The sequence below is a fragment of the Procambarus clarkii genome, chromosome 6, assembly GCF_040958095.1.
Source record: "Procambarus clarkii isolate CNS0578487 chromosome 6, FALCON_Pclarkii_2.0, whole genome shotgun sequence".
In the NCBI taxonomy this organism is placed as follows: Eukaryota; Metazoa; Arthropoda; class Malacostraca; order Decapoda; family Cambaridae; genus Procambarus; species Procambarus clarkii.
In genome coordinates this window covers 44,311,455-44,338,051 of record NC_091155.1, presented here as the reverse complement: position 1 = coordinate 44,338,051, position 26,597 = coordinate 44,311,455, and the positions used below count along the sequence as shown (strand labels likewise).

At 45.1% G+C, this 26,597-nt stretch overlaps 1 protein-coding gene across 1 annotated transcript in view; it reads left to right on the top strand.

The window, feature by feature from the left end:
- LOC123754088 (sodium/mannose cotransporter SLC5A10) overlaps positions 1 to 26,597 on the top strand; it is a 233,970-nt gene that overhangs the window by 97,515 nt on the left and 109,858 nt on the right. The window contains exons 5-8 of the mRNA XM_045736248.2: positions 6,412 to 6,516; positions 19,367 to 19,556; positions 24,562 to 24,773; positions 25,227 to 25,335. Of these exons, the coding sequence (XP_045592204.1) occupies positions 6,412 to 6,516; positions 19,367 to 19,556; positions 24,562 to 24,773; positions 25,227 to 25,335 (616 nt within the window). The remainder of the gene's footprint in view (positions 1 to 6,411; positions 6,517 to 19,366; positions 19,557 to 24,561; positions 24,774 to 25,226; positions 25,336 to 26,597) is intronic.

Genomic DNA, 26,597 nt, shown 5'->3' with positions numbered 1-26,597 from the left:
AAACCACCTCAAGCCCATCATCACCCAGCATAAATCTGCTATCGGGATAATATATAACTCTGCTTTCAGACAACACACAGCTCCCCTGTTTAAATCCCTAAACATTCTAAACATAAATTCACTCCATATATTCTCTTGTGCCATTTACATTTATAAAAGCCTTTTTTTAAGTGCAAACCCTGTTCTGAAACTCTTCCTGGACATATGTAACAATACACATACCTACCACACACTAGACATAAATATCTCTTTGATATCCCCAGAGCCAAACTCAATCTGTGTAAACACTCTATGCAAATAAAGGGACCTAGTCTATGGAACTCACTCCCTAATGAACTGAAAAGCTGTCCTACTTTTGCCTTATTCAAAAATATAACCAAAAAGTACCTAATTTCATGCAGGCGATGAGTCACAATAACGTGGCTGAAGTATGTTGACCAGACCACACACTAGAAATTGAAGAGACGATCACAATCGACTTGAGAATGGTCCAGGACGGACCGAAACGTCGTCGTCTCTTCAATTTCTAGTGTGTGGTCTGGTCAACACCTAATTTCATCTTCATAGTCGCCTACCTAGAGGTTTATCTTCACACTGTTTCTAGTGCTACCCAATCCCCCAATTGAATTAGATACAATTCTTTGTATCTAAGCCATATTTTTCACCATTGTAATCTTAGATCATCTGTTATCATGGTTGTTGTATTGAGTGCATATTCTACTGCATTACTCCTTGTAATGGTCGCCATATTGTGCTTCAGTGATCCAATGTATAACCCTGAAATGTTTTCCTAATTGTACCTAGGATTCCTTGTTCATTATTGTGTATTGTTATTATTCTAATCTGCTTTTGTGTCAAAAATTCTTGCAATGTACCTGTAAATTTTTTTTTTACAATTTTACTGTAATTATCCTACTCAAAATTATCTGTACTTGTAAAGTAAAGCTGTAAAATACCTGTTAAACACTTTTTATCAATTTTACTCTTATTTCTCTAAAACTTTCTGTTAGTTTAAGGATTTCCTATAAGGTTGGTTTAAGGATTTCCTATAAGGTTAGTTTAAGGACTTGCTGGAAACACTATGCGTGCTAGTGGGTTTACAAGACTGTAATTTCAAATTAAACTCTGTTGTCTCTTAACCCCTCCAATGTACCTTCTTGTATATATATAAATAAATAAGTATAAGAAAAAGTGCCGGAACAACCGTGGACATCTTCAAGAGAAAACTAGATTGTTTCCTCCAAGGAGTGCCGGACCAACCAGGCTGTGGTGGGGTATACAAATATTTATTCAGGTAAAGTACATACATACAAGGTGAGATATAAAACATTGATGGATTTATAGATAGAGCTAGTACATACAATGTCTAAAGCCACTATTACGCAAAGCGTTTCGGGCAGGAAAAACACTAAGACTAAAACTTAATACTAATTGAGATTAAAGAATAAAATGTGTTAAGAAAATATAAAAATAAAAAAGGGGGCAACATGGCAGAAAAACAGCAAATATACAGTTTGGTCGACAAACAGCGTTGTTTATAAATAACAGAGATGGGTTGACATTATAGGGGTGAGGTAGGTTACAGGGAGTTAATTAGGTAGTGCTTAGTTTTTATCTTAAACTGGTTGAGAGAGGTACAGTCTTTAACATAACTAAATCAAATCAAATGTTTATTTAGGTAAGGTACATACGTACAAGAGATTTTACAAAGAGTGATGGATTTATAGATAGAGCTAGTACATACAATGTCTAAAGCCACTATTACGCAAAGCGTTTCGGGCAGGAAAAACTTAAATGACTAAAGCTTAATACTAATTGAGCATAAAGAATAAAATGAGTTGAGAACAAATAGAAAAAAGAGATAAGAAGGGGGGAACATGGCTGTAAAAGCAGCACAAATACAATTCGGTCGACAAACAGCGTCATTTAAAAAAAACCAGACATTGGTTGACAATATAGGGGTAAGGTAGGTTACAGGGAGTTAATTAGGTAGTGCTTCGTTTTTATATTAAACTGGTTGAGAGAGGTACAGTCTTTAACATGGTTGGGAAGGTCATTCCACATTCTGGGTCCCTTGATTTGTAGAGCATTTCTAGTTTATTTATTTATTTATTTATTTATTTATGCATATACAAGAATGTACATAAGGAATGTGAGGATACAAATATGGTAATTACAGTCTTGTAAAGCCACTAGCACGCGCAGCGTTTCGGGCAGGTCCTTAATCTAAGAAAATTTTAAGGAGGTAAATACTTGCAAAGTTTATAGAGAAAAAAATGAAAACAGATTACATGGAATGAAAAAAAAGAAGATGAGAGAAAATTATAGGTACAGTATATTAAAGCACATAGGTAGCTATGATTGATTGCAATGACAGCTTAAAATGGTAGTTGACAACAAATTGGTAGGCACAATACAGCAGAAATTAAGTCGTACTGCCAAACTGCCAAAATGGGTTGGTGAGATGGGTGAATGGGTTAACTTTTAAAGAACAGCTGAAAAGGATAATCAAGGCAAATGTGGGGGACCTTCGACAAGCCGCTGGCTTACTGTCCTCATCGAGGCCACTAGTGTTAGTGGCCCTCAGGTAAACTCAGGTATTTATTATTCCCAATAACAGCAAACACAGATTAACTTGTGATTTATCCTACACTCCTACAGTGTATATAATGCATGAGATATTCTATATGATGTTAGATGTCTCTTTGTCTCTCTTATTGATGATGAAATGTTTTCTAATGTTTTATTCACATTCTCCCTATTTTTCTGTACAAAAAAAAAGCTTGCTACTGAACTGTCCTAACCCAAGCCTAGCCATGCAAGCCAGCTTGAACACCTAGGCTGCTTGTATGGTAGAAAACAAAATATGCATGTGCTTCAGTCTGCCATAGTATTAAAGCTGTAATACGCTGTCAGTATTGTAATGCCAGAAAGTACAATGTATTTATAATTTTTTTTGTTTGCAATGTTTATAACTGGTTTGTATGTCATATGTTGTATCATCATCATGAAGGCAACACAAGTTTTTTTTTAGTTTAGTTCATTTATTATGCCCCCCATACCCATCTTGTGGGCGGTAGTGGAAAGGGTTACAGAGGCACATAATGGGCTCAGGGACTGAACCCCACAATTCATTTAGCTAAGCCAGTTACAATCTTGATGAGCTAGTTACAACATTCAGTATAAGTCATCACATCAACAATGGGTTCGACACAAGACTGTGTTTTTTTTTTTTTTTTTTTTTTACCCTCTTAGGTAGACTTGATCAATGTGAGCAATGTATGTATTCTGATACATACTGTAGATACCCTCTTAGGTACACTTGATCAATGTGAGCAATGTATGTATTCTGATACATACTGTAGATACCCTCTTAGGTAGACTTGATCAATGTGAGCAATGTATGTATTCTGATACATACTGTAGATACCCTCTTAGGTACACTTGATCAATGTGAGCAATGTATGTATTCTGATACATACTGTAGATACCCTCTTAGGTAGACTTGATCAATGTGAGCAATGTATGTATTCTGATACATACTGTAGATACCCTCTTAGGTACACTTGATCAATGTGAGCAATGTATGTATTCTGATACATACTGTAGACACCCTCTTAGGTACACTTGATCAATGTGAGCAATGTATGTATTCTGATACATACTGTAGACACCCTCTTAGGTAGACTTGATCAATGTGAGCAATGTATGTATTCTGATACATACTGTAGACACCCTCTTAGGTAGACTTGATCAATGTGAGCAATGTATGTATTCTGATACATACTGTAGACACCCTCTTAGGTAGACTTGATCAATGTGAGCAATGTATGTATTGTGATACATACTGTAGATATATACTGAACAATTACCGGGATTCATTTCTCCTTGTTGACCTCAACTCCAGAAGGCGGTGCAAGGTGAGTGCCATCACAGCTCTATTTGATCACAATCAGGCTGACATTTCTAGCATAGTTTGAGTGACCAGTGATAAGTGACTAAAAAAAAAAAAAGCTAATTCTGTTATCTGGGTGAGTGATAATCTTCAAACAAAACGATGTCTGTAGTTTGTAAATTATTTCAGGCGTTTCTAAATTATTTAAATGATTTCTTCAAGCGTCAGGCTGCGAGGAGCCGCGTCCAACAGCCTGGTTGACCAGACCATCAACAGGAGACCTGGCATAATTCTGTGGCGCGGGTTCGATTTCCGCACTAGGCAGAAACAAATGGGCAAAGTTTCTTTCACCCTGAATGCCCCTGTTACCTAGCAGTAAATAGGTACCTGGGAATTAGTCAGCTGTCATGGGCTGCTTCCTGGGGTGTGTGTGGGAGGTGTGTGTGTGTGTGTAGTGTGAAAAAAAAAGTAGTTAGTAAACAGTTGATTGACAGTTGAGAGGCGGGCCGAAAGAGCAAAGCTCAACCCCCACAAACACAACTACAGTAGGTGGTCAGAGACCGGGCCGTGGGAACTTGACCCCCGGAATCACCGCAAGGTTTGGTGTAAACATGAGACTAGACAGAAGATGACAATGCGTGGGAGTGAGGATGGACTTCTATGATACGTTTCAAACATTACACTTATGTGTTCCCAAGGGGAAACTTTATGTAGGTTCCTTAACAAATACCCATTCACCCGGACTACAGTATGATACAGGCACAATTAACTGCAGTCTCCGTGGTGTAGTGGTAAGACACTCGCCTGGCGTTCCGCGAGCGCTATGTCATGGGTTCGTATCCTGGCCGGGGAGGATTTACTGGGCGCAATTCCTTAAATGTAGCCTCTGTTTAACGCAACAGTAAAATGTGTACTTGGTTGTAACAACGATTCTTCGCGGCGGGGATCGTATTCCAGGGACCATAGGATTAAGGACTTGCCCGAAACGCTACGCGTACTAGTGGCTGTACAAGAATGTAACAACTCTTGTATATATCTCAAAAAAAAAAAAAAAAAAAAAAAAAAAAACTTGAGCGATGAGGCTATCAATATGGTACCCCTAGATACACCGCCTACCACAGGTTACTGATTCTCAAAACACATTAAAGGTGAAATCACACACATACGAAGTAATAATGGCCAATCCAGTAGAAGTTGACATAATAGATCTGGAGATTTGCAATCAGGATGATAAGTTGATAATCATAAATGTATACTGTCCACTGCCATACAACACATGGATGGAGGAGGAAGGTGGAGGGAATTATCAGTGAGAGCGCCAAGCCAATAGACTATACAGCACTCAGAACGGATCAAGATAAGGATTTGGGATGGGAGCGGAGGGGGGGGGGGGGGGGGAAGGAATGGTGCCCAAGCACTTGTGGACAGTTGGGGATTGAACGCTGACCTGCAGGAAGCTAGACCGTCGCGCTACCCTCCACCCCAAATGGTTGGGCAGGAGCTAGATAATAAATGAGAGAGAGCCTCTTAACAATCATGAGAGAGATTATAGCAAGAGTAGATAAAGATAGATTATGACTGCTGGTAGTTGGTGAAATTATATCCATAAACTGGAAAGCCAATTAAGCTAGAAAGGAGGACTTTTTGACCTGTAGCTTCATAAACTTGCTATCATTGCATACAAGGAAATAACAGGAATTTACCAAATTTTCAAAGTATAATTTTTTAAAACGGCAACTTCAAGAACAAGAGGACATGTGTCAAACTAAGGAAGCAATCCTGGCAAAGAAAAACATTAGAAAAGTTGCTTTTGCAGACTGATAGACAGAACAAGCTAAGCGAGAAGGTGGTGGTGGAGGGCTAAACCATCAGTAGTTTCAAAGCGTTATACGACAAAGAGTACTAGGAAGACGGGACACCATGAGCATAGCTCTCATCCTGTATCTACACTTAGGTAATTACACTTAAGTAATTACACACTCTTACTCTCTCTCATGATTGTGTTCTGACAAACAATAATTAAATGTGTCCCAGTTTTCATGTGGGCATATTGTGCCTTTTATGACAACTTATAATAATCTAATTGCTTGTCACCATAACAGTGTAAGGCTGAGCACAGCTGCCTGTCATTTGAGCACCGAAATTACAAGGTTTAAATTTACATTAATCATAGTTTTTAAAGATACTGTATTTCAAGTGAATTATGAACAGTAATAGGTGAGAATAGGTAGGATCCCCAGTACGGAAGAACAGACCGAAGGAATCAGCCGTTCGGAACATGGCATCGCCCTAGCCTCAACCGGTTCCCTCAGGTAAGCAAACTCTCAATCTCATACTGCATGTAATTAATGCTTTCACTGCTTACTGCCCTTCGACGTATCGTAAAACTTAGAAGTACTGTACTGTAATTCATTCCATTCAATCTTGCATGAAATTTTGCATGCCTTACATGTACATGTAAATACTAGTGATTTTGGAGGTGGTGGTGCATTGTGTAACACAGACTTATCATGCAGGTGAGCACACTGCCGGAGTATACCAGTAAGAGGTTCGGGGGCCGCAGGATCCGCACCTACCTGGCCATCCTCTCCCTCATCCTCTACGTCTTCACCAAGATCTCGGTAAGCACTTCAGTCTCGGTAAGCACTTTGATCTTGGTAAACACTTTAATCTCGGTAAGCACTTCGATCTCAGTAAGCACTTCGATCTCAGTAAGCACTTTGATCTCAGGGTTCCTTGGGCTTTTAAAAATAAAATATGTTGGAGTCCCGGAAGTACAGCTGGGGTTTGTTCTCGACGCACAATCAAGAATTCTGGGTTTGAATCTCGGGTGGGACAGAAATGGTTGGGCACATTTCCTTTCACCTAATGGCCCTCTTAATCCATGAAAGCCCCCTGAATCTGCTGATGTAGAAGGCTGAGAGTTTGTAAATTTCTAACTTTATGATTAGTTTATATTATGGCTAGTTAGTATTAGTTCTACTTCTATACGAGTTTTTCGGAATACGAGCAGGATTTGCTCAGAAAATTTACATCGGAATACAAGCGTTGCCTCGGAAGACGAGGGTGTTGATACGCGTACAGGCCGACCTAGCGCGTGGTGACACGGCGATCGCGCCTCAGTTTACCAGTGCCTCACGCCCAGTGACTATCCCGCCTGAATTCTTCATCAGGATTTACAATGTTTTGTTGGATTTTTGGCCATTTGACCATAAAAGTAGTTGTTATATATCTCGCCATGGGTCCCAAGAAAGCCAGTGGTAAGGTTCAACCTAAGAAAATAGTTGTGAGTAGAGGCAGTAGAGGATGTCCCTTCTTCATTAAGTAAATGTGTGAAGTATGGGAAGAACTGCAGCATTTTGTTAAAAAAACTGACCCCAGATAAAGCTGTAGCAGGCCGTTGCATTGACATTTTAAATGACAATAAATAAAATAAATATAAAATAAATGTTTATTTAGGTAAGGTACATACATACAAGAGGATTTTACAAAAATTGATAGATTTATAGATAGAGCTAGTACATACAATGCCTAAAGCCACTATTACGCAAAGCGTTTCGGGCAATGTGATGTCTTACTACAAATAAGTGTTAAAATGTAGGGAAAACAAGTGTCTTTAGACAGATTCTTAGTAAGACAAGCAAGCAGTGAGCCACAAGCAGGTCCTAGTGGTATGCAGGCAAAATGTGTCAGAGTGTGCATACCAGTGAAGTCCTCACTGCCTGATGTTATTATGGAAGGACACTCCCCTTCCAAACAGTAACACCTCTCCTCCTCCCTCCTCCTCACCATCTTCCATACGCCAACAGCAGTCATCAGCAAGGGTAAGTAATAACTTGAAGATACTTTTGTAGTGTAGATTTAGATGAATCAGGTATAAAATTTAGTTTGAAGGGAGGTTTTGGGTAGTCAGGAATGGATTAATTCATTTCCCATTATTTCTTATGGGGAAATTAGCTTCGGTTTACGAGTTTTTGAATTACGAGCCGTCTCCAGGAATGGATTAAACTCTTAAACTGAGGTACCCCCTGAACTTTGTTCCAGGTGTGATGGGAAAGTTTAGGAGTGTAGATGTTTGGCAGTCCTCCTAATGGCTGGTGTCAATGCCTAGTCACACTTACAAAAAAAAAGATAGACTGCTTGGCTGTTTGTCTGTGGTTTGTTTGTAAGGGAAGACACGCAAAACACATAGTATGAACAATGAAACTTCAATTAATATAGAAAACAAATTATAAACAAAGACAATCTCTTGGCTTTGTACAGTGCAAACAAACAAGTCAAAAACATATAACATAAATGAAGAATAGGGATGACGTTACTCTACAATAATATAAAGACAAAGTGATTAAACAGGTGCTGAGAATATAGCGCTAGCTGAGAAACATCCACCTGATAGACAGCATATCTCAGTTAGTTGTTCACGGCTTGAGAGCACAAGGATATTCTTACTTCAATGGCTGGTTCAAGCCCAGACATCGACTTGTAGAGGGTGCTGAGGTGCAGAGGTGCAGGTGTGCAGTTGGCGAGTCACCAATCAGAAGCAGGCAAGCTGGGAATGGTAGTTTGCTGGTTGATGACGGAGCCGGCATGGAGGGAGTGGGGAGTAGGGGGGAGTCTTGGGTACGTTTGCCTCCTGGTCAAAACGTTTTGTGCTACTGGTAGACATATCTTGAAGGTAGCATCTTATTGTTGTATAATATACGTAACTTTATGTGGAGAAGAGCAGGCTCAATCTCTCTTGAAAGAGATTATCGTCACACAGGTCTGTCATCTTTTTGGAGCTGGATGCTTGGATGGTGTCCCTGGACTTCTGGGATGCCTATTGGCACATCCCGATTCATCCGGGGTTCAGGGACTGGCTCAGTTTTGTTGTAAGGCATCAGGCTTACTGCTTTCGTTGCATATCATTCGGCTTGAATCTTGCACCTTACCCGGGTCATGGTGGCCTGTCTACGTCTCTTAGAGGTTCGGGCTCTGGCCATTCTCGACGACTGGTATGGGCTCCCGTCCACTCCACGTCTCTGCTCGCCAGGGATTTGGTTCTTTCCCAGCTCGCTGGGTTTGGGTTCTTGGTGAACTGGAGGAAGTTCCATTTGGTTCCCTCTTAGCTTTGGACTTGGCTGGGTCTTGCGTGGGTCTCTTGGACTCCTTCCTTATCTTTCCTTCTGGAGGCTATGCTGCGGCTGTGGTCCTGCCTTCATCTGTATTTGGAGGGCTCCCGGATCACAAAGTGGTTACCTGAGGGTTTGTATGGGAGTCTGAACTTTGCTGTGTTGGTCTAACTGCCAGGCCGGGTTTGGCTTCGTCAGCTGTTCTGGTTCCTTTAGGGATGTCCCTTCCGCCTCTCTCACGATTGCTGGGTTCGGTCTCTGGGTGCCTTACGTCAGCTGCTGCGTCGCCGGCTTCCTCTTCAGGGTTCAGTGCCTTGGTGCCTACCCGAGACCTCGCTCGAATTATTCATAGATGTCGTCTCTTGGTTGGGGCTTTGACCGGTGCTCACCAGGCTGACCAGGGACGGTGGGGCCCATCCTTCTGTCAGGCCCACAGCATGGTGAGTTCGCGGCCGTGTAAATGTCGCTTCGGAGGGTTTGGGTCACTCGAGGTTTGATGATCTGGCTCCATTCTGAATGCTCCCCAGTGGTTCATTGCCTGTACCTCGTGGGTTCAATATGATCCCTGGCTCTTTGGGGGTCTGGTCCCTTCGGGTGACTTGTCTGCCGAGTTCTCAGGGTTTCTCTCTCTCTCCTGGCCATTTACGTTCTGGGGGGGAGGGGGTTCCAACATCCTGGCAGATGTCCTGTCCTGGTTCATTCCCCGTGTCCACAGATTGGACGGTCGACGCCAACTCGTTCAGTTGGCTCTGCAGGACGTACGGGCTCCCAGAGGTGGACCTCTTTGCATCGGCGTGGTTGAGGCGTCTCCTGAATTATTTGGCACACTTCCCCAACTGCGAGGCCGTCGGGGTCGATGCCTTCAGGCAGGACTGGTCGAGGTGGGGTTTCCTGTACAGTACTTCTTTTTCCTGGTTCTGCTTTTGCTCCAGATCCTGGCTTGCTTGGAGACTTACCAAGGGAGAGTAGTCATGTTGGCGGCTCCTCCTACAGCAGATTGGTCCAGTCTGCTATGTAGCGGGTTCGATGTTCTCCTCAAGTCTTCACTTCTGGTCTTTCTGATGGGGGTCTATCACCATTTGTATTATGAGCAGGTGGCTTCATTGATGGTGTCCCACCTGCATGCTTCGTCTCGGCAGCATGCTGGCGAGATGGCATGTTTGAAGTTTCTTGGTGGTCCTTTCGTTATTTCTTGTCCCCTTCATAGGTTTTCTTTGGTTTTGGATGGGGTTTGTCTTTCCTTTCTTGGTTGTTTCAGGACAGCCAACGAATACTGTCACCTTGTATCGTGCGGCATTGGAGGAGACACTTCAGCTTGCGTTTGGGCTGGATGTTACTTTTGCTGTTCTACAAGCTGTCTTGTGTGTTGCTTCACCTCTAGCATCCTCATGCGCTGCCTGAGCCATTCTGGTCGTTTGACTGGGTGCTCTCTTTTCCTCTTCTCCTCAGTTTGTGGTAGCCCCTTTGGTTCAAGATTATTCACGAATGCTCTTTTCCTGTTGGCATTAGCTTCTGAGGGTCAGGTCAGGGTGCTGCATGCTCTCCTCTGGCACAGTGCTTTCTGCTCTTTTGGTTCTGGCGGTAGGTTTGTTTGTTTGCGGATGTCTCCTTCTTTTCTCGACTTTGAGTTAAGGAGTGAGTAGCGACCGCATTCCAGGTAAGTCTCTTTTGTTTTATCTTTGGTTAAGTAGCTCCAGGAAGCTGAAGGGGCTTTCCCCCACAGAAAACCAGCATTGAACGTAATGAAAGGACGTTTTCTGGGTGAGACCCAGAGGCTCCCTGGCAACCCTCCCTTCTTCCGGTTGGTGATTTTCGCGGGTTTGACATCCAGCCTCTGAACTGGGGGTGAATAGCTGGCACGTGGGGATCTGGAGCTCCCCCTTTCCCCTCCCGGGGAGGGGGGAGCTGCTCAGACAGCGGTGCAATGATTATTGTAACGTCATGCTCATTTTTAGTTTGGGGAGTTCTGTCCAATATTTTGGCTTTCAGTAGCAAAATTTTAACTACATAGGGTTTGTTTTGGTGCTCCTACTTTTTTGGGCTGCCTGGCCTGGTCGATGGCAGACATAGAATGCTTCCAACCACATGGGGGTTTCTATAGGCAATGGCTCCTCGTACCTCTCTGAGGGGGGCCAGGTTCTGTCTTGTGGTCCCCAGTAGGCCTAAAACTCCATTCGCTTGACTAATGCCTTGGTCTAATACATTCATATCAGCTTGGATAGCTCCGGGAAGCCTCTGGATCTCACCCAGAATATGGTGTTTCATTACATTCAACACTGTTTTCTGGGGGGAGCCCAGTCGGCTCCCCGGAGCTTTACCAGGCTGATATGCTAATGTCAGACTTTGGCATCAGTCATGTGTATGGAGTTCTAGGGCCTACCGGGGACCACGGCCAGAACCTGGCCACATCAGAGAGGCAAGGGGAGCAATGGCCTATAGAAACCCCCGTGTGGTAGGAAGCATTCTATGTCTGCCATCGACCGGGTCAAGCATCCAGAAAGGTAAGCATTCCAAAACAAACCCCTATTCTGGTGAAAATTGCTACCTAAAGCTGAACTAGTGGATAGAACTCCTCAACAGAAAACAAGCAAACGAGTATGACGTCATACGTCACCGCGCCGCTGTCTGCGCAGCTCCCCCCTCCCCGGGAGGGGAAAGGGGGAGCCCCAGACCTCCCACGCCGGCTATTCACCCATCAGTTCTTCAGCTGATGCTATAGGCAACGGTTATGTGCTCTGGCTCCAGTGGTTGTTTCAGCACTGTACCTAGTGTGTGGTGTCTGTTTTCTAGGTGTTGCGTGAGCCGGGAGTGATTCTCCAGTACTCGGGCTGCATGCGCCTAGGGTTCCCTTCCCTAGGTGCCCTGTAAGTAAGCTGCCCGAAACGCTGCGCGTGCTAGTGGCTTTACAAGACTGTAATTACCATAATTGTATCCTCACATTCCTTATGTACATTCTTGTATATGCATAAATAAATAAATAAATAAATAAGTACTGCCCTTGGGGCTTGGGGCCGCCTTCCACAAGTTCCTTGGGTCCTGCCCCTGCTTGGCCATTTACTGCTTGGTTTTCGGCCGCTCTTTGTGTGCTCAGGTGTTCTGTCTCCCTTGTTCGCCTTAGAGTAAGGGGCAGTGTTTGCACTGGTGGGGCGCAGGGTACTGTGCAGCTTGTCTTTACCAATCATAGCGGCCGGCTCTGTTCCGCTTGGGTACGCTGTCCTCTTGCGGGGTTTTCTTTTTCTTTTTGTTTATCTACCTGGTGGGGGGTCTGCCTTCGTTCTTGCCCCTTGTGTCCCTTGTGTAGTAAGTATTTTCTGGTGGTACCCCTGCTAGGTCCCCGTGAGTGTACACGTCCCGGGGGTTCAGCTCTTAGAAAGTTGTTTGGTAGCTTTGGGTGCCGGTTAGCAGTACCCTGCCTGGGATTACCTGAGCGCGAGTCCTCTTATAGTAAACGCTTGGGACCCTGGGAAACCCCTGGGGGCGCGCGGGTCCGATGGATGTGACCCAAGAGTCCCCCCCCCTCGCTTCCAGCGAGTTTGAGGGTTGCTCTCACCCTTTGTCTCTGGGTGACTCTGTTTTGCCTCCGTCTACTGCCTGTGGGGTCGGTGACACCTTCGACCTAGAGTCCTGCGAGTTCGGTTGCTCGTTGTGGCTCGGTTACCCAGTTGTGCTGACTAAGCGGGTGCGGGCAGCAGGGGCGTTGCACTTGAGCCTTGGTGGTGGCAACGTTCTCGTGGTTTCTTCCTCGGGAGCCCCGGGGCTGCTCCGTTTTAATTCGTTTTGGGACTTGGGGGTGTTGGTTGCTTCGGTTCCATCCACGCCCCCTTGTCTTTCCCCTGGATCACCCTTCCTGCCTGCATCTGGTTCCTTACCGTATGTAGGTTCGGGGCGGGGTTTTTGATGGTGTTGAGACTCGGGCAGTCTCGGGGAATTTCCCTTCCAGGGTAGTGACAGGGGCATTTGAGCCTGTTCCTCCAGCCGTGTTGTATGAGTCTACCAGTGGGCTCCCTTCCTTAGTGTTTTCACGGCTGCCCCGGTTTTCTGGTACGGCCGGGGCTTTGGGGGAATGGCTCGGCCCCGGGGCCTGTCGTGTAGGTTCCCGGGGCTGGGGAGGGGCTGACTTGGGGGGGCCTTGGCCCCGTTAGACCCCGTGGGGGTTTTTATCCCCCTCTAGGCGGGGCTTGTGGTTACGCGGAGTGGGGTCTTTCCTCCCCACTCGCCGTACGTGCTGTTGGACGTCGGCCCCTCCCCGGGCTCGGTTCCTTGGCTTTTGAGTCGGTTGGTTCCATCCTGTGGGTGGATGTTTCCTCACACCCTTTTTGGGACGGTGTTTTCGTCATGTTTCCCCGTTTGTTGGGGTTCTATGTGACTTCTGATCTCGGGTGCGCCTGCGCCTTTGTGTGCCTTCGGGACTAGTGTTGGCTTCTGTGTTCTCGAGGGTTCGGGACGGTTTTTTGCTACTTCCCGCATTATTGGAACGTCTGTCGGCTCCTCGTCCTTGTCGCCATTTTGGGCTACTTGTGGCCCGGTTGGGCTACTTGTGGGCCGGTTGGGCTACTTATGGGCCGGTTGGGCTACTTGTAGCCCTGTTGGGCTACTTGTCGCCCTGTTGGGCTACTTGTCGCCCAGTTGGGTTCCTTTTTTTGGGCTCTTTGCTTCTTTGGCCGGTTTTATTGTTCCTGCTTCCTCTTTTGGCTACTTTTCTAGTGCAGTAGTCCTGGTTGGTGCCTTCCCGCAGAGAGGGTTGTGCGGTTCGGCCAGCGTGTCATGCGCATGCGCCGTGGAGTTTGTTTTGGTCTGGGCGGTGTTTCAGTGTTGGTGTTTTGCTCCCTTTTTGCTACAGTGCTTCGCCTCTTGTTCTTCTCCCTGGCTGCGGTATGTGCCCCTTCGCTCCGGGAGTGTCCTGTTTCCCAGTTGTGGGAGGACGCCGCGGTTTTCCCTGTTTCATGGGTGTGAGCCGGCTCCTTCGCCTCTCCCTGCTCTCCTGCGGGTCCAGCAGGGTCCGGCTCTGGCGTCTTCACCTGGCGGTGCTCCCAGGTTCTTCTGGGCACGGTTGAGTCGTGTCAAGTTCGTGCCACCGTTCGCCAGGTGAGTTTCTGCGGTCTGGCGTCTTTTGGCCGGGCGCTGGATGCGGTGTTGTTTATATACCTGTCTTTATTTAGGTATATTTTTGTACGACTGAGACCGTTCGCACACCAGTGACTGTCCCTTTTTCAACCCTTCCTGTCCCCCTCATGTGCATGTCCAACCCATGCTAGAGTCATTCAGGGGACCCACCTTTTTTCATGTTGTGAGGTGTGGGGGTTGTAGGGTTGGTTCTGTACTCACCTGGTAAGGCTGTGCTTGCAGGGCTGTGCTTGCAGGGTTTGAGCTCTGGCTCTTGGGTCCCGCCTATCTGGTAGAACTTGCGGGATAGTACCAGTGGAGTGCAGTGGTGCTATAGGCACAATGGGGAACACTGTATTACCATCAGAGGTCTGTGGTTGTTACACGACCTACTTGCGAGCATAAGCCTTCTTGCTGGTTTGTCTGTGGACTTCCAGGGCGCACTAGCCTGTTTTCATATAGCAGTTCCGGCCCATCCTGGTTGTGGGGGTATGTGGGCCGGCGGGCTGCTCCTAGCAGCTGCCTGGTGGGCCACCCTCTGGCCGGTCTAGCCTGGCCTTGGGCCGGACTTGGGGTGTGAAAGAGCTCCCAGTACCCCATCCAGCGGGTATCGAGCGAGGTTTCTCCACCATCGGTCGCCTGGTGCTGGTTTCTGGGCCTGCTGGGTTTTGTCGTGTCTCCGTTGGCCCTGTCTGGGGTCTGCCTGCTCCGTTTCTCTGCCTTTGCAGAAGGGAGTTGCTATTTACATGTTGCATGTTGCGGTGGTGCCTGTTGCTGCTGCTGCACGTGTGCATTGGTACCGTGTTTCACGGTGGCGTGTCCTTGTTCCTGTGTCCGGTTGTGGTGTGGCACTTTGCTGCTGTTTTGTGCCTGGGGATTGCGTGGGGGTTTTCTCTCCCTGCCTGATTGTCCACCCCTGGTTGTTTTCCTGGGGTTTTTGTGCTTCTGCTCTTTCTTCCTGCCTCCTCTGCAGCAGGGATGTTCTGCGTGTGTTCTTGAGCGTTTTTCAGTTTGTGTCCTGTGATGTGCTTCTTTGTCTCGGTCTATTGCAGTTGTTTGTACCCCTTGGTTCGGGTACTGTTCTGGCGGCGACCCTTCCGCCTTCTTTGGTTTCCTAGCATGCCCTGCCGTTTTTTTTTTTTTGGGTCTTGCGATGTCTCGCGTCGGACCCGTCATTTCTGAACTCCTGGCGGGCTTGCATGCTTTGGGGAGTTTTTCTGTTCGGCAGACGTTCCATCTCCTTGTGCCGCCTGGGTTTCGGTGGTCGCGCCCGAGATCTTCCCGCGGCTCCGCCTTTTTCCTGGGCTCGGAGGGGCCTTGTCGGGGCTGCTTATGTTCTGCCTCTCGGTCTCGCCTCCGGTTGGTGGTCGGGTGGCTTCATGGTAGGTGTCCCACCTGCGTGCTTCTCTTGGCGACAGTATGGGGTATTTTGGCGGTCCTTCCTTTTCCTGTCCCTTCTTAGGTGGTTACTCTTGTTAGCTTGGTTTACTCTCAGCTTGGTTTTCTGGTGGGGGTTGGGGGCCGTCGTCTTGCCACATACTGTCGTCTCTTTTCGTGCGGCGCTGGCGGAGCCGCTTCAGCTTGCTTTCGGTCTTGGTGTTGCTTCTGTACCGTTAATAAGCTGTCTCATGCGTCGTTTCACCTCCGGCCTGTTCGTGCGCCGCTTGCACCATCCTGATCTCTGGTCAGCGTGCTCTGTCTTCTCCTCGGTTGGTAGTGCCCCTTCGGTTCTGGTGTGTTTTTTTGTCGGCTCTTTCCTTTTGGCCTTTGCCTCTGGGGGTCGAGTCGCTGAGTTTTCTTGCTCCTTCGGTTTTAGCGTATTGGTTGTTTGGTGGCAGCAGTCTCCATCTTTTCTGGCGCGGGGTGGGGCTGCTGCGTTCTGGAGGGGTCCAGGGTTTGTTGGTGCTTCGTTGGTCGGGCCGGGGGTGTGACGTGTTTTGTGTTCAGTGGCGGCCCTCCGCTATTGTTTGCATGCCACGGCGTTTGGGTCCGGAGCGCGTTTTGCATTGATCCGGTTCTGTTCTTCCCGGTTCGCGGGTGATGGTGTCCCGGGTGGTCAGCCGTGTTCTTGCGGCTAAGCTGCCTGTGTTCTTCCCTCATGCCCGTGGCGTTCGTGGCTTCACTGCTCTCGCTGCCGTCTGGGCGACGTGGCCTTGCGGTCTTTCGGGCATGGATTTTTGGTGTTCGTGCGGGGGCCTTGCTGCTCGTTGTTCTCGTGTCGTTCCCGGGACTTTTCGGGGCTGTGGCGCCTTGGGTTGGCGTTTGCTGCCGGTTGTCTTGCTTCCGTGGGGGGTGCGTGGTGTCCGCCTCCCGGTTCTGTCCCTTTGACCTTCCTCTGTGGGTAGTTAGCTCCCGGGAGCCGACGGGGCTCCCCCCAGAAAACCAGCATTGAATGTAATGAAACGCCATTTTCTGGGCGAGACTCGGAGGCTCCTCAGCAACCCTCCCTCCCTCCGGTCAGCGTTTTTCGCGTGTTTTGACATCCATCCTCAGAACTGATGGGTGGATAGCCGGCATGGGAGGTCTGGGGCTCCCCCTTCCCCCTCCCGGGGAGGGGGGAGCTGCGCAGACAGCGGCGCGGTGACGTGTGACGTCATACTAGTTTGCTTGTTTTCTGTTGAGTTCTATCCACTAGTTCAGCTTTAGGTAGCAATTTTCACCAGAATAGGGGTTTGTTTTGGAATGCTTACCTTTCTGGATGCTTGACCCGGTTGATGGCAGACATAGAATGCTTCCTACCACACGGGGGTTTCTATAGGCCATTGCTCCCCTTGCCTCTCTGAGGGGGCCAGGTTCTGGCCATGGTCCCCTGTAGGCCCTAGAACTCCATACACATGACTGATGCCAAAGTCTGACATTAGCATATCAGCCTGGTAAAGCTCCGGGGAGCCTCCGGGTCTCACCCAGAAAATGGCGTTTCATTTCATTCAACGCTGGTTTTTCTTTTAACTGCCTATGTCATCCATATGTTTTTCTTTTCTGTCTCCTTGGCACATATTTCTTTAACCATTCATTGGTGAACTTTTAGAAATTTTCCCATGATGCTTTCTTGCCTTGATCACCTGTTAACTCCCTAAAGGCGGTGCTTTGCAATTCCTCTCTCATTCTTGGGTAGTTTAGGAAACCACACCAAAGACTATTTACGTGGGTTTCTATAATTACAATCTATCTTCGAATATTGTGTCACGCAAGAAGGGGCGAGCTTTTTCCCTGCCTGTACCTGTTCAATCACAAGATGCTTCTCTTTTGATCCTTCTTCTGATGCTAGCACAAGATCAAGAAGTACTGTTACCTTGAGTGGGCTCTGCCACATACTGCGTGAGAAATCCTATACTAGGTCGAGAAGTTATTCTTCAAAATTGTCATCCACACTACCGTGGAAAGAAACATTTCATTCACCAATAGATAGAGCTTTGGCCTCACACACTTGGGGTCCATGGTTCGAGCCTTCTAGAGCCCAAGTGAATGGAATGAAATTGTTCTTCTGTTTGTAATGTTAGATTTGCCTAATCTATTGGCGCTTGATTAATTAAAGGCCCCTGTTATAAGGGTCTGGGTTTCTGAGTATTCATAGATCACAATATGCAAATCCATAACTTCCTGTGTTGTTGTAATGTCTAGCCTGTAGCAAAATTTAAACTAATATAAACAGGGCTGAATATATAATCTGATTAGGATATATAAACAAACATAAACTGTTTATAGGCCCTAGGCCAAAGCAGCTACATGTTCAATGTGGCAATTCAAAGACTAAACACATACATGTTGACAGCTGATTTAAAATGAAGTGTAGTTAATTATCATATTATATTACCCATAGTTTTGCAGAGGAATACATTGAGGCCATATTCCTATTTGTGTGTATGTGTGTCAGTGATCGAGTAGTGTTACCAAGTAATTTATTATTTAAAATGTTATTTGATATTTGTCCATTTTTAGGGTACAAATAAAAAGGTGCTGGTGAGGCCGTCCTGGTACTGGTAGGCTCCCACCTGGTGCTGGTGGGCCCTAGGCTATGGCCTACTTGGCCTATTTGGCCTATTGGGTAATCTGGCCCTGAATATAAACCAATCAGAGCAAAGCTTGATTGATCCCCAAACACAGATATCAGTTTAACTCTATGACCCCTTAGAGGATTTGAACCCAGGCTGCCTGAAGTCTCGCCACCAAACAGCTTCATTACCATGACCACTACGTCATTGATCATCTAAATATTGGTTGGTTATCTGCACAAGCTTCATGAGCAATCAACACATGTTGGTCTGACACCTGTTGGTAGGACACTTGTTGGTAGACACATTAAATGGAATTTAATGTGAATGAATGCCATGTTATGGAATGTGGAATTAGAGAACATAGACCCCACACAACCTATAAATTATGTGAGAAATCTTTAAAGAATTCTGACAAAGAATGGGATCTAGGGGGTGGTTCTTGATAGAAAACTGTCACCTGATGACCACATTAAGAACATTGTGCGAGGAGCCTATGCTACACTTTCTAACTTCAGAATTGCTTTTAAGTACATGGATGGTGAAATACTAAAGAAATGTCCATGACTTCTGTAAGACCAAACCTGGAATATGCGGCGGTTGTATGGTGCCCATATCTTAAGAAGCACATCAACAAACTGGAAAAGGTGCAAAGACATGCCACTAAGTGGCTCCCAGAACTGAAGGACAAGAGCTACAAGGAGAGGTTAGAGGCATTAAATTATGCAAAAACTATAAAATAGAAGAAAAAGAGGCGATATGATCATTACGTTCAAAATAGTAACAGGAATCGATAAAATTGATAGGGAAGAATTCCTGAGACCCGGAACTTCAAGAACAAGAGGTCATAGATTTAAACTAACGAAACAAAGCTGTCGGAGAAATATAAGAAAATTCTTTTTTGTAAACAGAGTGGTAGACGGTTGGAACAAATTAGGTGAGAAGGTGGTGGAGGCCAAAACCGTCAGTAATTTCAAAGCGTTATACAGTATGACAAAGAGTGCTGGGAAGATGGGACACCACGAGCGTAGCTGTGGGCTCCTGCTTTTTGTGATCCACAGTTTGAGGCTCAAATGGTCCAAGCAAATGAAATGCTGTTATCTATGATATTGTGGTAAACAATTTTTTATTTTTTAGCTAGGTTAGTGTCAATTAATGAAAAGAAACTTCATATTGAATGCTTTTTTATTAATATTATAATCATTGTACATCATAGCACGTAAACTGCCTTGAAAATATTGTATATAACTTTTCCGTATCCACAGGTGAACTTGTACTCTGGGGCTATTTTTATCCAGCAAGCCTTAAAAGTCAACAATTTATACTTGTCCATCATTGGCCTCCTATTGATGACAGCTCTGTGCACCATGTTAGGGGGCCTGGCTGCAGTGATCTACACAGATACCCTGCAGTTCTTCATCATGATCGGCGGATCTTTGTATTTAATGATTAAAGGTGAGTAGTCGATTATTTTCCCATCCATAATATTTTTTCAGACTTAATTTTATTTTCATAGTGCTGAATGCATAAACAATACAGTATAGAGAAAAAACCAGTGTTGAATGTAATGAAATGCCATTTTCTGGGTGAGACCCAGAGGCTCCTCTGAACTATCCAGTCTGATATATAACTACAGTGACACCTAGAACTTACGATTGCCCCGACTTACGATAATTTTGAGTTAAGATATAAATTTGATCAGAAAATGCGACTCGACTTACAATAAAAATCAAATAAAATCAAATGTTTATTTAGGTAAGGTACATACATACAAGAGATTTTACAAAGAGTGTTGAATTTATAGATTGGGCTAGTACATACAATGCCTAAAGCCACTATTACGCAAAGCGTTTCGGGCATGAAAAACTTAAATGACTAAAGCTTAATACTAATTGAGCATAAAGAATAAAATGAAAACATGGAATGAAAACATAGCTGAAAAAGCAGCACAAATACAATTCTGTCGACAAACAGCTCTCTGTTTTGCAAAAAAACAGACATTGGTTGACAATAGAGGGGTAAGGTAGGTTACAGGGAATTTATTAGGTATAGCTTCGTTTTTATCTTAAACTGGTTGAGAGAGGTACAGTCTTTAACATGGTTGGGAAGATCATTCCACAGTCTGGGTCCCTTGATTTATAGAGCATTTCTAGTTTGATTAAGTCGTACTCTAGGAATATCAAAACTGTATTTATTTCTGGTGTGGTGCTCATGGGTTCTGTTACAACCTTCTATGAAGCTTTTGAGGTCAGGATTGGCATTAGAGTTTAGCGTTTTATATATGTATAATACACATGAGAGAATGTGCAGTGACTTAATGTCTAACATATTCAGAGATTTGAGTAGGGGTACCGAGTGATGTCTGGGGCCAGAGTTGGATATTGTCCTAATAGCAGCTTTGTGTTGAGTAATTAGAGGACGTAAATGATTTTGGGTAGTAGAACCCCAAGCACAAATACCATAGTTGAGATATGGATAGATGAGGGAGTAATAGAGAGTCACCAGGGCAGGGCGGGGTACATAATATCTGATCTTAGAAAGAATGCCAACAGTTTTTGAAACTTTTTTTTGATATATTTAGAATGTGTCCCTGGAAATTTAGCTTGTGGTCAATGAGAATGCCAAGGAATTTGCCATCTAATTTGTTACAAATTTGGGTATTGTTTATTTTGAGATTTATTTGATTAGAGGATTTATTGCCAAACAGAATATAGAAAGTTTTGTCAATGTTAAGGGTGAGTTTGTTGGCAGTTAGCCAAAGATGGACTTTATTTAGCTCAGTATTTACTGTGGCATTTAGAGTAAGGGGGTCAGGACTGGAGTAAATGAAGGTTGTGTCGTCAGCAAATAGAATTGGTTTGAGGTGTTGGGAGGCATTTGGAAGGTGATTAATGTAGATGAGAAAGAGGAGAGGGCCAAGTATGCTGCCCTGAGGAACACCAATGTTGATGGGTAGGGTGGGAGAATAGTGTCATCGAGTAATGATATTCGTCGATACGCGTTCGGGTCGACCAACCGCATGGTTCTTGGTCACGCGGGCAGACCTGCCTCAGTTTACCAGAGCCGCCTGCTTAGTGATGATCACGCTTTTAAGAAATTCCATTATTGTGATGATTTTTTGTTTTTTGAACATAAAAGTAATTATTATATCATGTCATGAGTCCCAAGAAAGTCAGTGGTAAGATTCAACCACCTAAGAAAACACATGTGAGGATGACCACAGAGGAAAAACAAGAGATCATTTGTTAACATGAAAATGGTATGAGGGTTGTTGATGTAAAGGATGTCCCTTAATCATTTATTATGAAAATGTAAGCAGCATGGGAAGAACTGCAATCTTTTGCTGAAACGACTCACCCAAATCAAGCTGCAGTAGTCCGTTGCCTTAACCTTTTCAATGACACTGTGATGCATCACTACAGACAAATATTGAAAAAATTTGAAAAAAGAAAAAAATGTCTAAAAGGTTTGTTCAGTGAATGTCAGGTAGGCTGCTACATTTTCTATGAAAAATATAAAAATAAAATGAAACAATAAAAAAAATTGAAAAATTTTGAAAAAAGAAAAAGTGTAAAAGGTTCGTTCAGTGGATGTCAGGTAGGCTGCTCCATTTTCTATAAAAAAAAGATGAAAAAAAAGAAAAACTTGAAAAAAAGAAAATTGTCTAAAAAGTTCATTCAGTGGATGTCAGGTAGGCTGCTCCATTTTCTATAAAAATAAATAAAATAAAAAATAAAAAATTGGAAATTTTTAAAAAAAGAAAAACAATCACTGCCTGATGTTATATTGGAAGGGGACTCCCTTTCCAAACACTAACACCTCTCCTCCTCCTCCTCAGTCTTCCATACTCCAACAAGAGTCATCAATAAGTGTAAGCAATAACTTGAACATACTTTAGTACTAAAGATTTGGGTGAATTAGGTATAAAATTTACTTTGAAGTGAGTTTTTTGAGAGTGTGGAACGGATTAATTCAATTCCCATTATTTCTTATGGGAAAATTCATTTTGACTTACGATATTTTGACTTACGACACGTATCTGGGAACGGATTACCATCGTAAGTGGAGGCCCCACTGTATAAACTTTCTGGCATCAAAGTGCATGGAGTTCTTGCCTACCGGGGACCACGAGCCAGAACCTGGCCCCCTCAGAGAGGCACGAGGAGCAATGGTCTATAGAAACCCCCGTGTGGTTGGGAGCATTCTATGTCTGCCATTGACCGAGTCTGGCAATCAGAAAGGTAGGCACCCCAAAACAAACACCCATTCTGGTGAAAATATTGCTACCGACAGCCGAACGAGTGGATAGAACTCTCCAGCTAAAATTAGCAAATGAGAATGACGTCATCACGTTGCTGCGCCACTGTCTGTACAACCCCCCCTTCTTGGGAGGGGGAATGGGGAGCCCTGAACCCTCGCTCGGGCAATCCAACAATTAGTTCTTGGCATTTGAAGGGTCTGGAGTCTTCCTGGTTGGCAGACTGCGTGTTCTTTTTGTTGGGGGCGTGGCATGGGTTCTGTTGGACCCGCACGCTCGAGTGGCGAGAAACTTTTACCGTTCTGCAGGTTTACCTGGGGTCGAGTTGAGCACTTTAATCCGTGCTTGTTCGCCCCTGTGCTTTCTCAGGATGTTGGCCTTGTACAGCTGCACGTGCAGGTTCCTACCCTTTTGGTATGCTTGGTTGCTGAGGATTTGCGCGCCCGTGAGCATTTGGCTTCGGTCTTGTGTTTCTTTTCCCTTCTCGAGCTGTCTTCAACCTGGCTTGAGGAAGATGTGGAGGCGTTGAGCACGGGACCTGGTGGGTGGATTGCTGGCATGAGGGTCTGGGGCTTCCCCTTTCCCCTCCCTGGGAGAGGAAGGGTTGTGCAGACAGCAGCGCGGCTGCATGATGACGTCATACTCGTTTGCTAATTTTTGTTGGAGAGTTTTGTCCATTCATTCTGCTTTCAGTAGCAATTTTTCACCAAAATAGGGGTTTATTTTGGGGCACCTACCTTTCTGGTTGCTAGACCTGGTCGATGGCAGACACAGAATGCTCCGAACCATACGGGGGTTTCTATAGACCATTGCTTCTTGTGCCTCTCTGTTGGGACCAAGTTCTGGCTTGTGGTCCCTGGTAGGCAAGAACTCCATGCACATTGACTGATGCCAGAAAGTTATACATATCCAAATCAGCCTGGATAGCTCCAGGGAGCCTCCGGGACTCACCCAGAAATTTTTTTTTTTGAGATATATACAAGAGTTGTTACATTCTTGTACAGCCACTAGTACGCGTAGCGTTTCGGGCAGGTCCCTAGAATACGATCCCCTGCCGCGAAGAATCGTTTTTTCATCCAAGTACACATTTTACTGTTGCGTTAAACAGAGGCTACAGTTAAGGAATTGCGCCCAGTAAATCCTCCCCGGCCAGGATACGAACCCATGACATAGCGCTCGCGGAACGCCAGGCGAGTGTCTTACCACTACACCACGGAGACTGTAAATTGTTGATTGTATTTCATTACAATCAACGCTGGTTTTTTTCCCCATGATGAAAGAACGCAATAGAGTATAAGCAACTAAATGTTTGGAAATCATTTTTTCTGATGCACGACGGGAGGGTTTCTTGTTATGATGCAGTGTAGTGCAGTGGTTAAAAGCTATTGAGACTAAGGTTGAAATACCAAACCTACCAATTCAATTTACATTACAGAGTTTTAAAAGTACAGTAAACTTATAATTCCCATTACATATATGCATAATTAACAAGTACAGCCTGTGCAGTACTTGAGCTTGTTGACTTAGCTCTTTAATCCCGGGGCAGGACAGAAATGGTTTTGCACATTTTCTTTCTCCTAATGCATCTGTTCACCTATCAGTAAGTAGATACTCAGGAGTTAGTCAGCTTGTTGTGGGGTTGCATCCTGGGTGGGGTCAGTAATTCAACTTTCTGCAAAGGGGGGGGGGACCTTGATAAAAGCCTAACATGTATGAATACACTCTGGCTTCCTGTCCCCCTGACACAATGAATATACAGTATATATATACAGTACAATGAATTAAGTACTTAGATCCTTCCAAGTCAGCTACTGGTCTTCCCCAGGATGCAACTCACAGGGTTTGCCTAACTACCTAGTACCTATTTACCACTAGGTGAATACATGTACAGGTATTAAGTGAAATGACACACGACCAACCGTTTCTGTCCTGCCTGCAGCTTGAACCTATGTCCCATAAATGCTTTATTATTATATCTACATACTAATATGAGTATCATTGAAGTCACTATCCAAGTATTGGTTTTATAAACATCTTACATCTACCTTTACATCTGTTTATAAGAACAATGCCTTTATATATGGCATTATTCTTATCAAATTCCTATTGATCAGGAGTAGTTTGTGAGTGAGTTAAAATAGATTTTTTGTTGTCACAGTGTAACGTATTGCTATCGCCATTAATTATTTTTTAACTTTTCAGCTTTTCAAGCAGTGGGTGGCTATACAGAGCTGCAGACAAAGTATCTTGAGGCTATCCCAGAGAAATTGATAGATAACTCGACGTGTGGACTTCCTCGCATTGACTCCTGGAGAATGTTGAGAGATGCTGACCCCACTGTCAGTGATATGCCTTGGCCTGCGTTCTTACTGGGCCAGATGCCTGTCTCCATATGGTATTGGTGCGCTGACCAGGTATAGTGGGCCAGATGCCTGTCTCCATATGGTATTGGTGCGCTGACCAGGTATAGTGGGCCAGATGCCTGTCTCCATATGGTATTGGTGCGCTGACCAGGTATAGTGGGCCAGATGCCTGTCTCCATATGGTATTGGTGCGCTGACCAGGTATAGTGGGCCAGATGCCTGTCTCCATATGGTACTAGTGCGCTGACCAGGTATAGTGGGCCAGATGCCTGTCTCCATATGGTACTGGTGCGCTGACCAGGTATAGTGAGCTAGATGCCTGTCTCCATATGGTACTGGTGCGCTGACCAGGTATAGTGCTATAGTCATTTGTAGTAAACAGCAGTGAATTAATTGATAACTGTACTGTATGTTGCAAGTCTTATCCACATGTAATGATATAAATTCTATAGCTTTGAAAAAGAAAGTGGTAAATTATAGTGTTGTGGTAACTTGTTCCTGCAGATGATGGTACAACGCGTTATGGCAGCTCGCAGCCTCTCGCACGCAAAGGGTGGCACAATATTTGCTGGTTATATTAAACTCCTGCCGCTGTTTATAATAATCTTGCCAGGTAACATATACGTTTTATCTTAAAATCCTTATACTTTTTGAAAGAAGTTAAGGTGCACAATAAGAAAAATTCAACATAAAAATGTGCAATTACCTATAACCTTTGTGATGTTTTAAAGCTTTTGATATTTAAGCAAATAGCCAACTAAGATGTCACCAGAACAGCATTCACTGTGCTGCCATCTATACTGGCCATAGCTTGATTATTTGTAGCTGGAGGACCTGTCCAAAACTTCCTTCTATTTCTTATTTTTCACCTTTTATTGTATTTTCTGGGAGGAGTCCCTAGTGGCTTCCTGAAGGCACCTACATCTCCAATGTAGGTGCCAACTACAAGGTGCCAGCAGTGATTCCTAGTAATTGGTGCCGCTGCCCAAACTCAAGAGGCCGGGACCGCTGTTAGTTTAGTTCATTTATTATGCCTCCCATTCCCATCTTGTGGGCAATAGTGAAAAGGGTTATAGAGGCACATAATGCGCTAAACTCCACCATTCATTTAGCTAAGCAAGTTACAATCTTGAGGGGCTAGTTACAAAATTCAGTGCACATCGTCACATCAACAATGGGATCGTGGGACCACTGGCAGAGTAACTTGGCCACATCAAAGGAATGAGAAAATGCCCCAAGGGTCTCCCAAGGGGGGTCCCAAGGGTCTCTCAAGGGTCTTCCAAGGGGGGGAACCCACGAGGAAGGAAACCTCCAGAAGAACACTCCTCGGCATACACATAGGCACCTGGAGATGAGGTGAGCCACCACCCAGGGGAAGGGGCCTCACATACATTATCATACACAAGGAGGAATGGGTAAAAAAACACTCCGACCCCCCTGTTATCTTGAGATGATTTCGGGGCTTAGCGTCCCCGCGACCCGGTCCTTGACCAGGCCTCCTTTTTGTTACACACCCCCAGGAAGCAGCCCGTAGCAGCTGTCTAACTACCAGGTACCTATTTACTACTAGGTGAACAGGCGCATCAGGGTGAAAGAAACTTTGCCCATTTGTTTCCGCCTCCACCGGGGATCGAACCCGGAACCTTAGGACTATGAGTCTGAAGCGCTGTCCACTCAGCTGTCAGGCTCCCCCTGGAAAGAAAGACCCTCCACAGAAATGCTAGAAAAGACAAAGGGTAAAAGGGGATTACGGCCCCAACACCAACTCTCCCCAAGCCCCAGAAAGCACAATGCAGGGCTCCAGGGCAGAGCCATTGTCCATGCCCACTACCCGGTAAAGACCGATGGAGTTCAGGTCTGGCCCCCCCCCCCCTC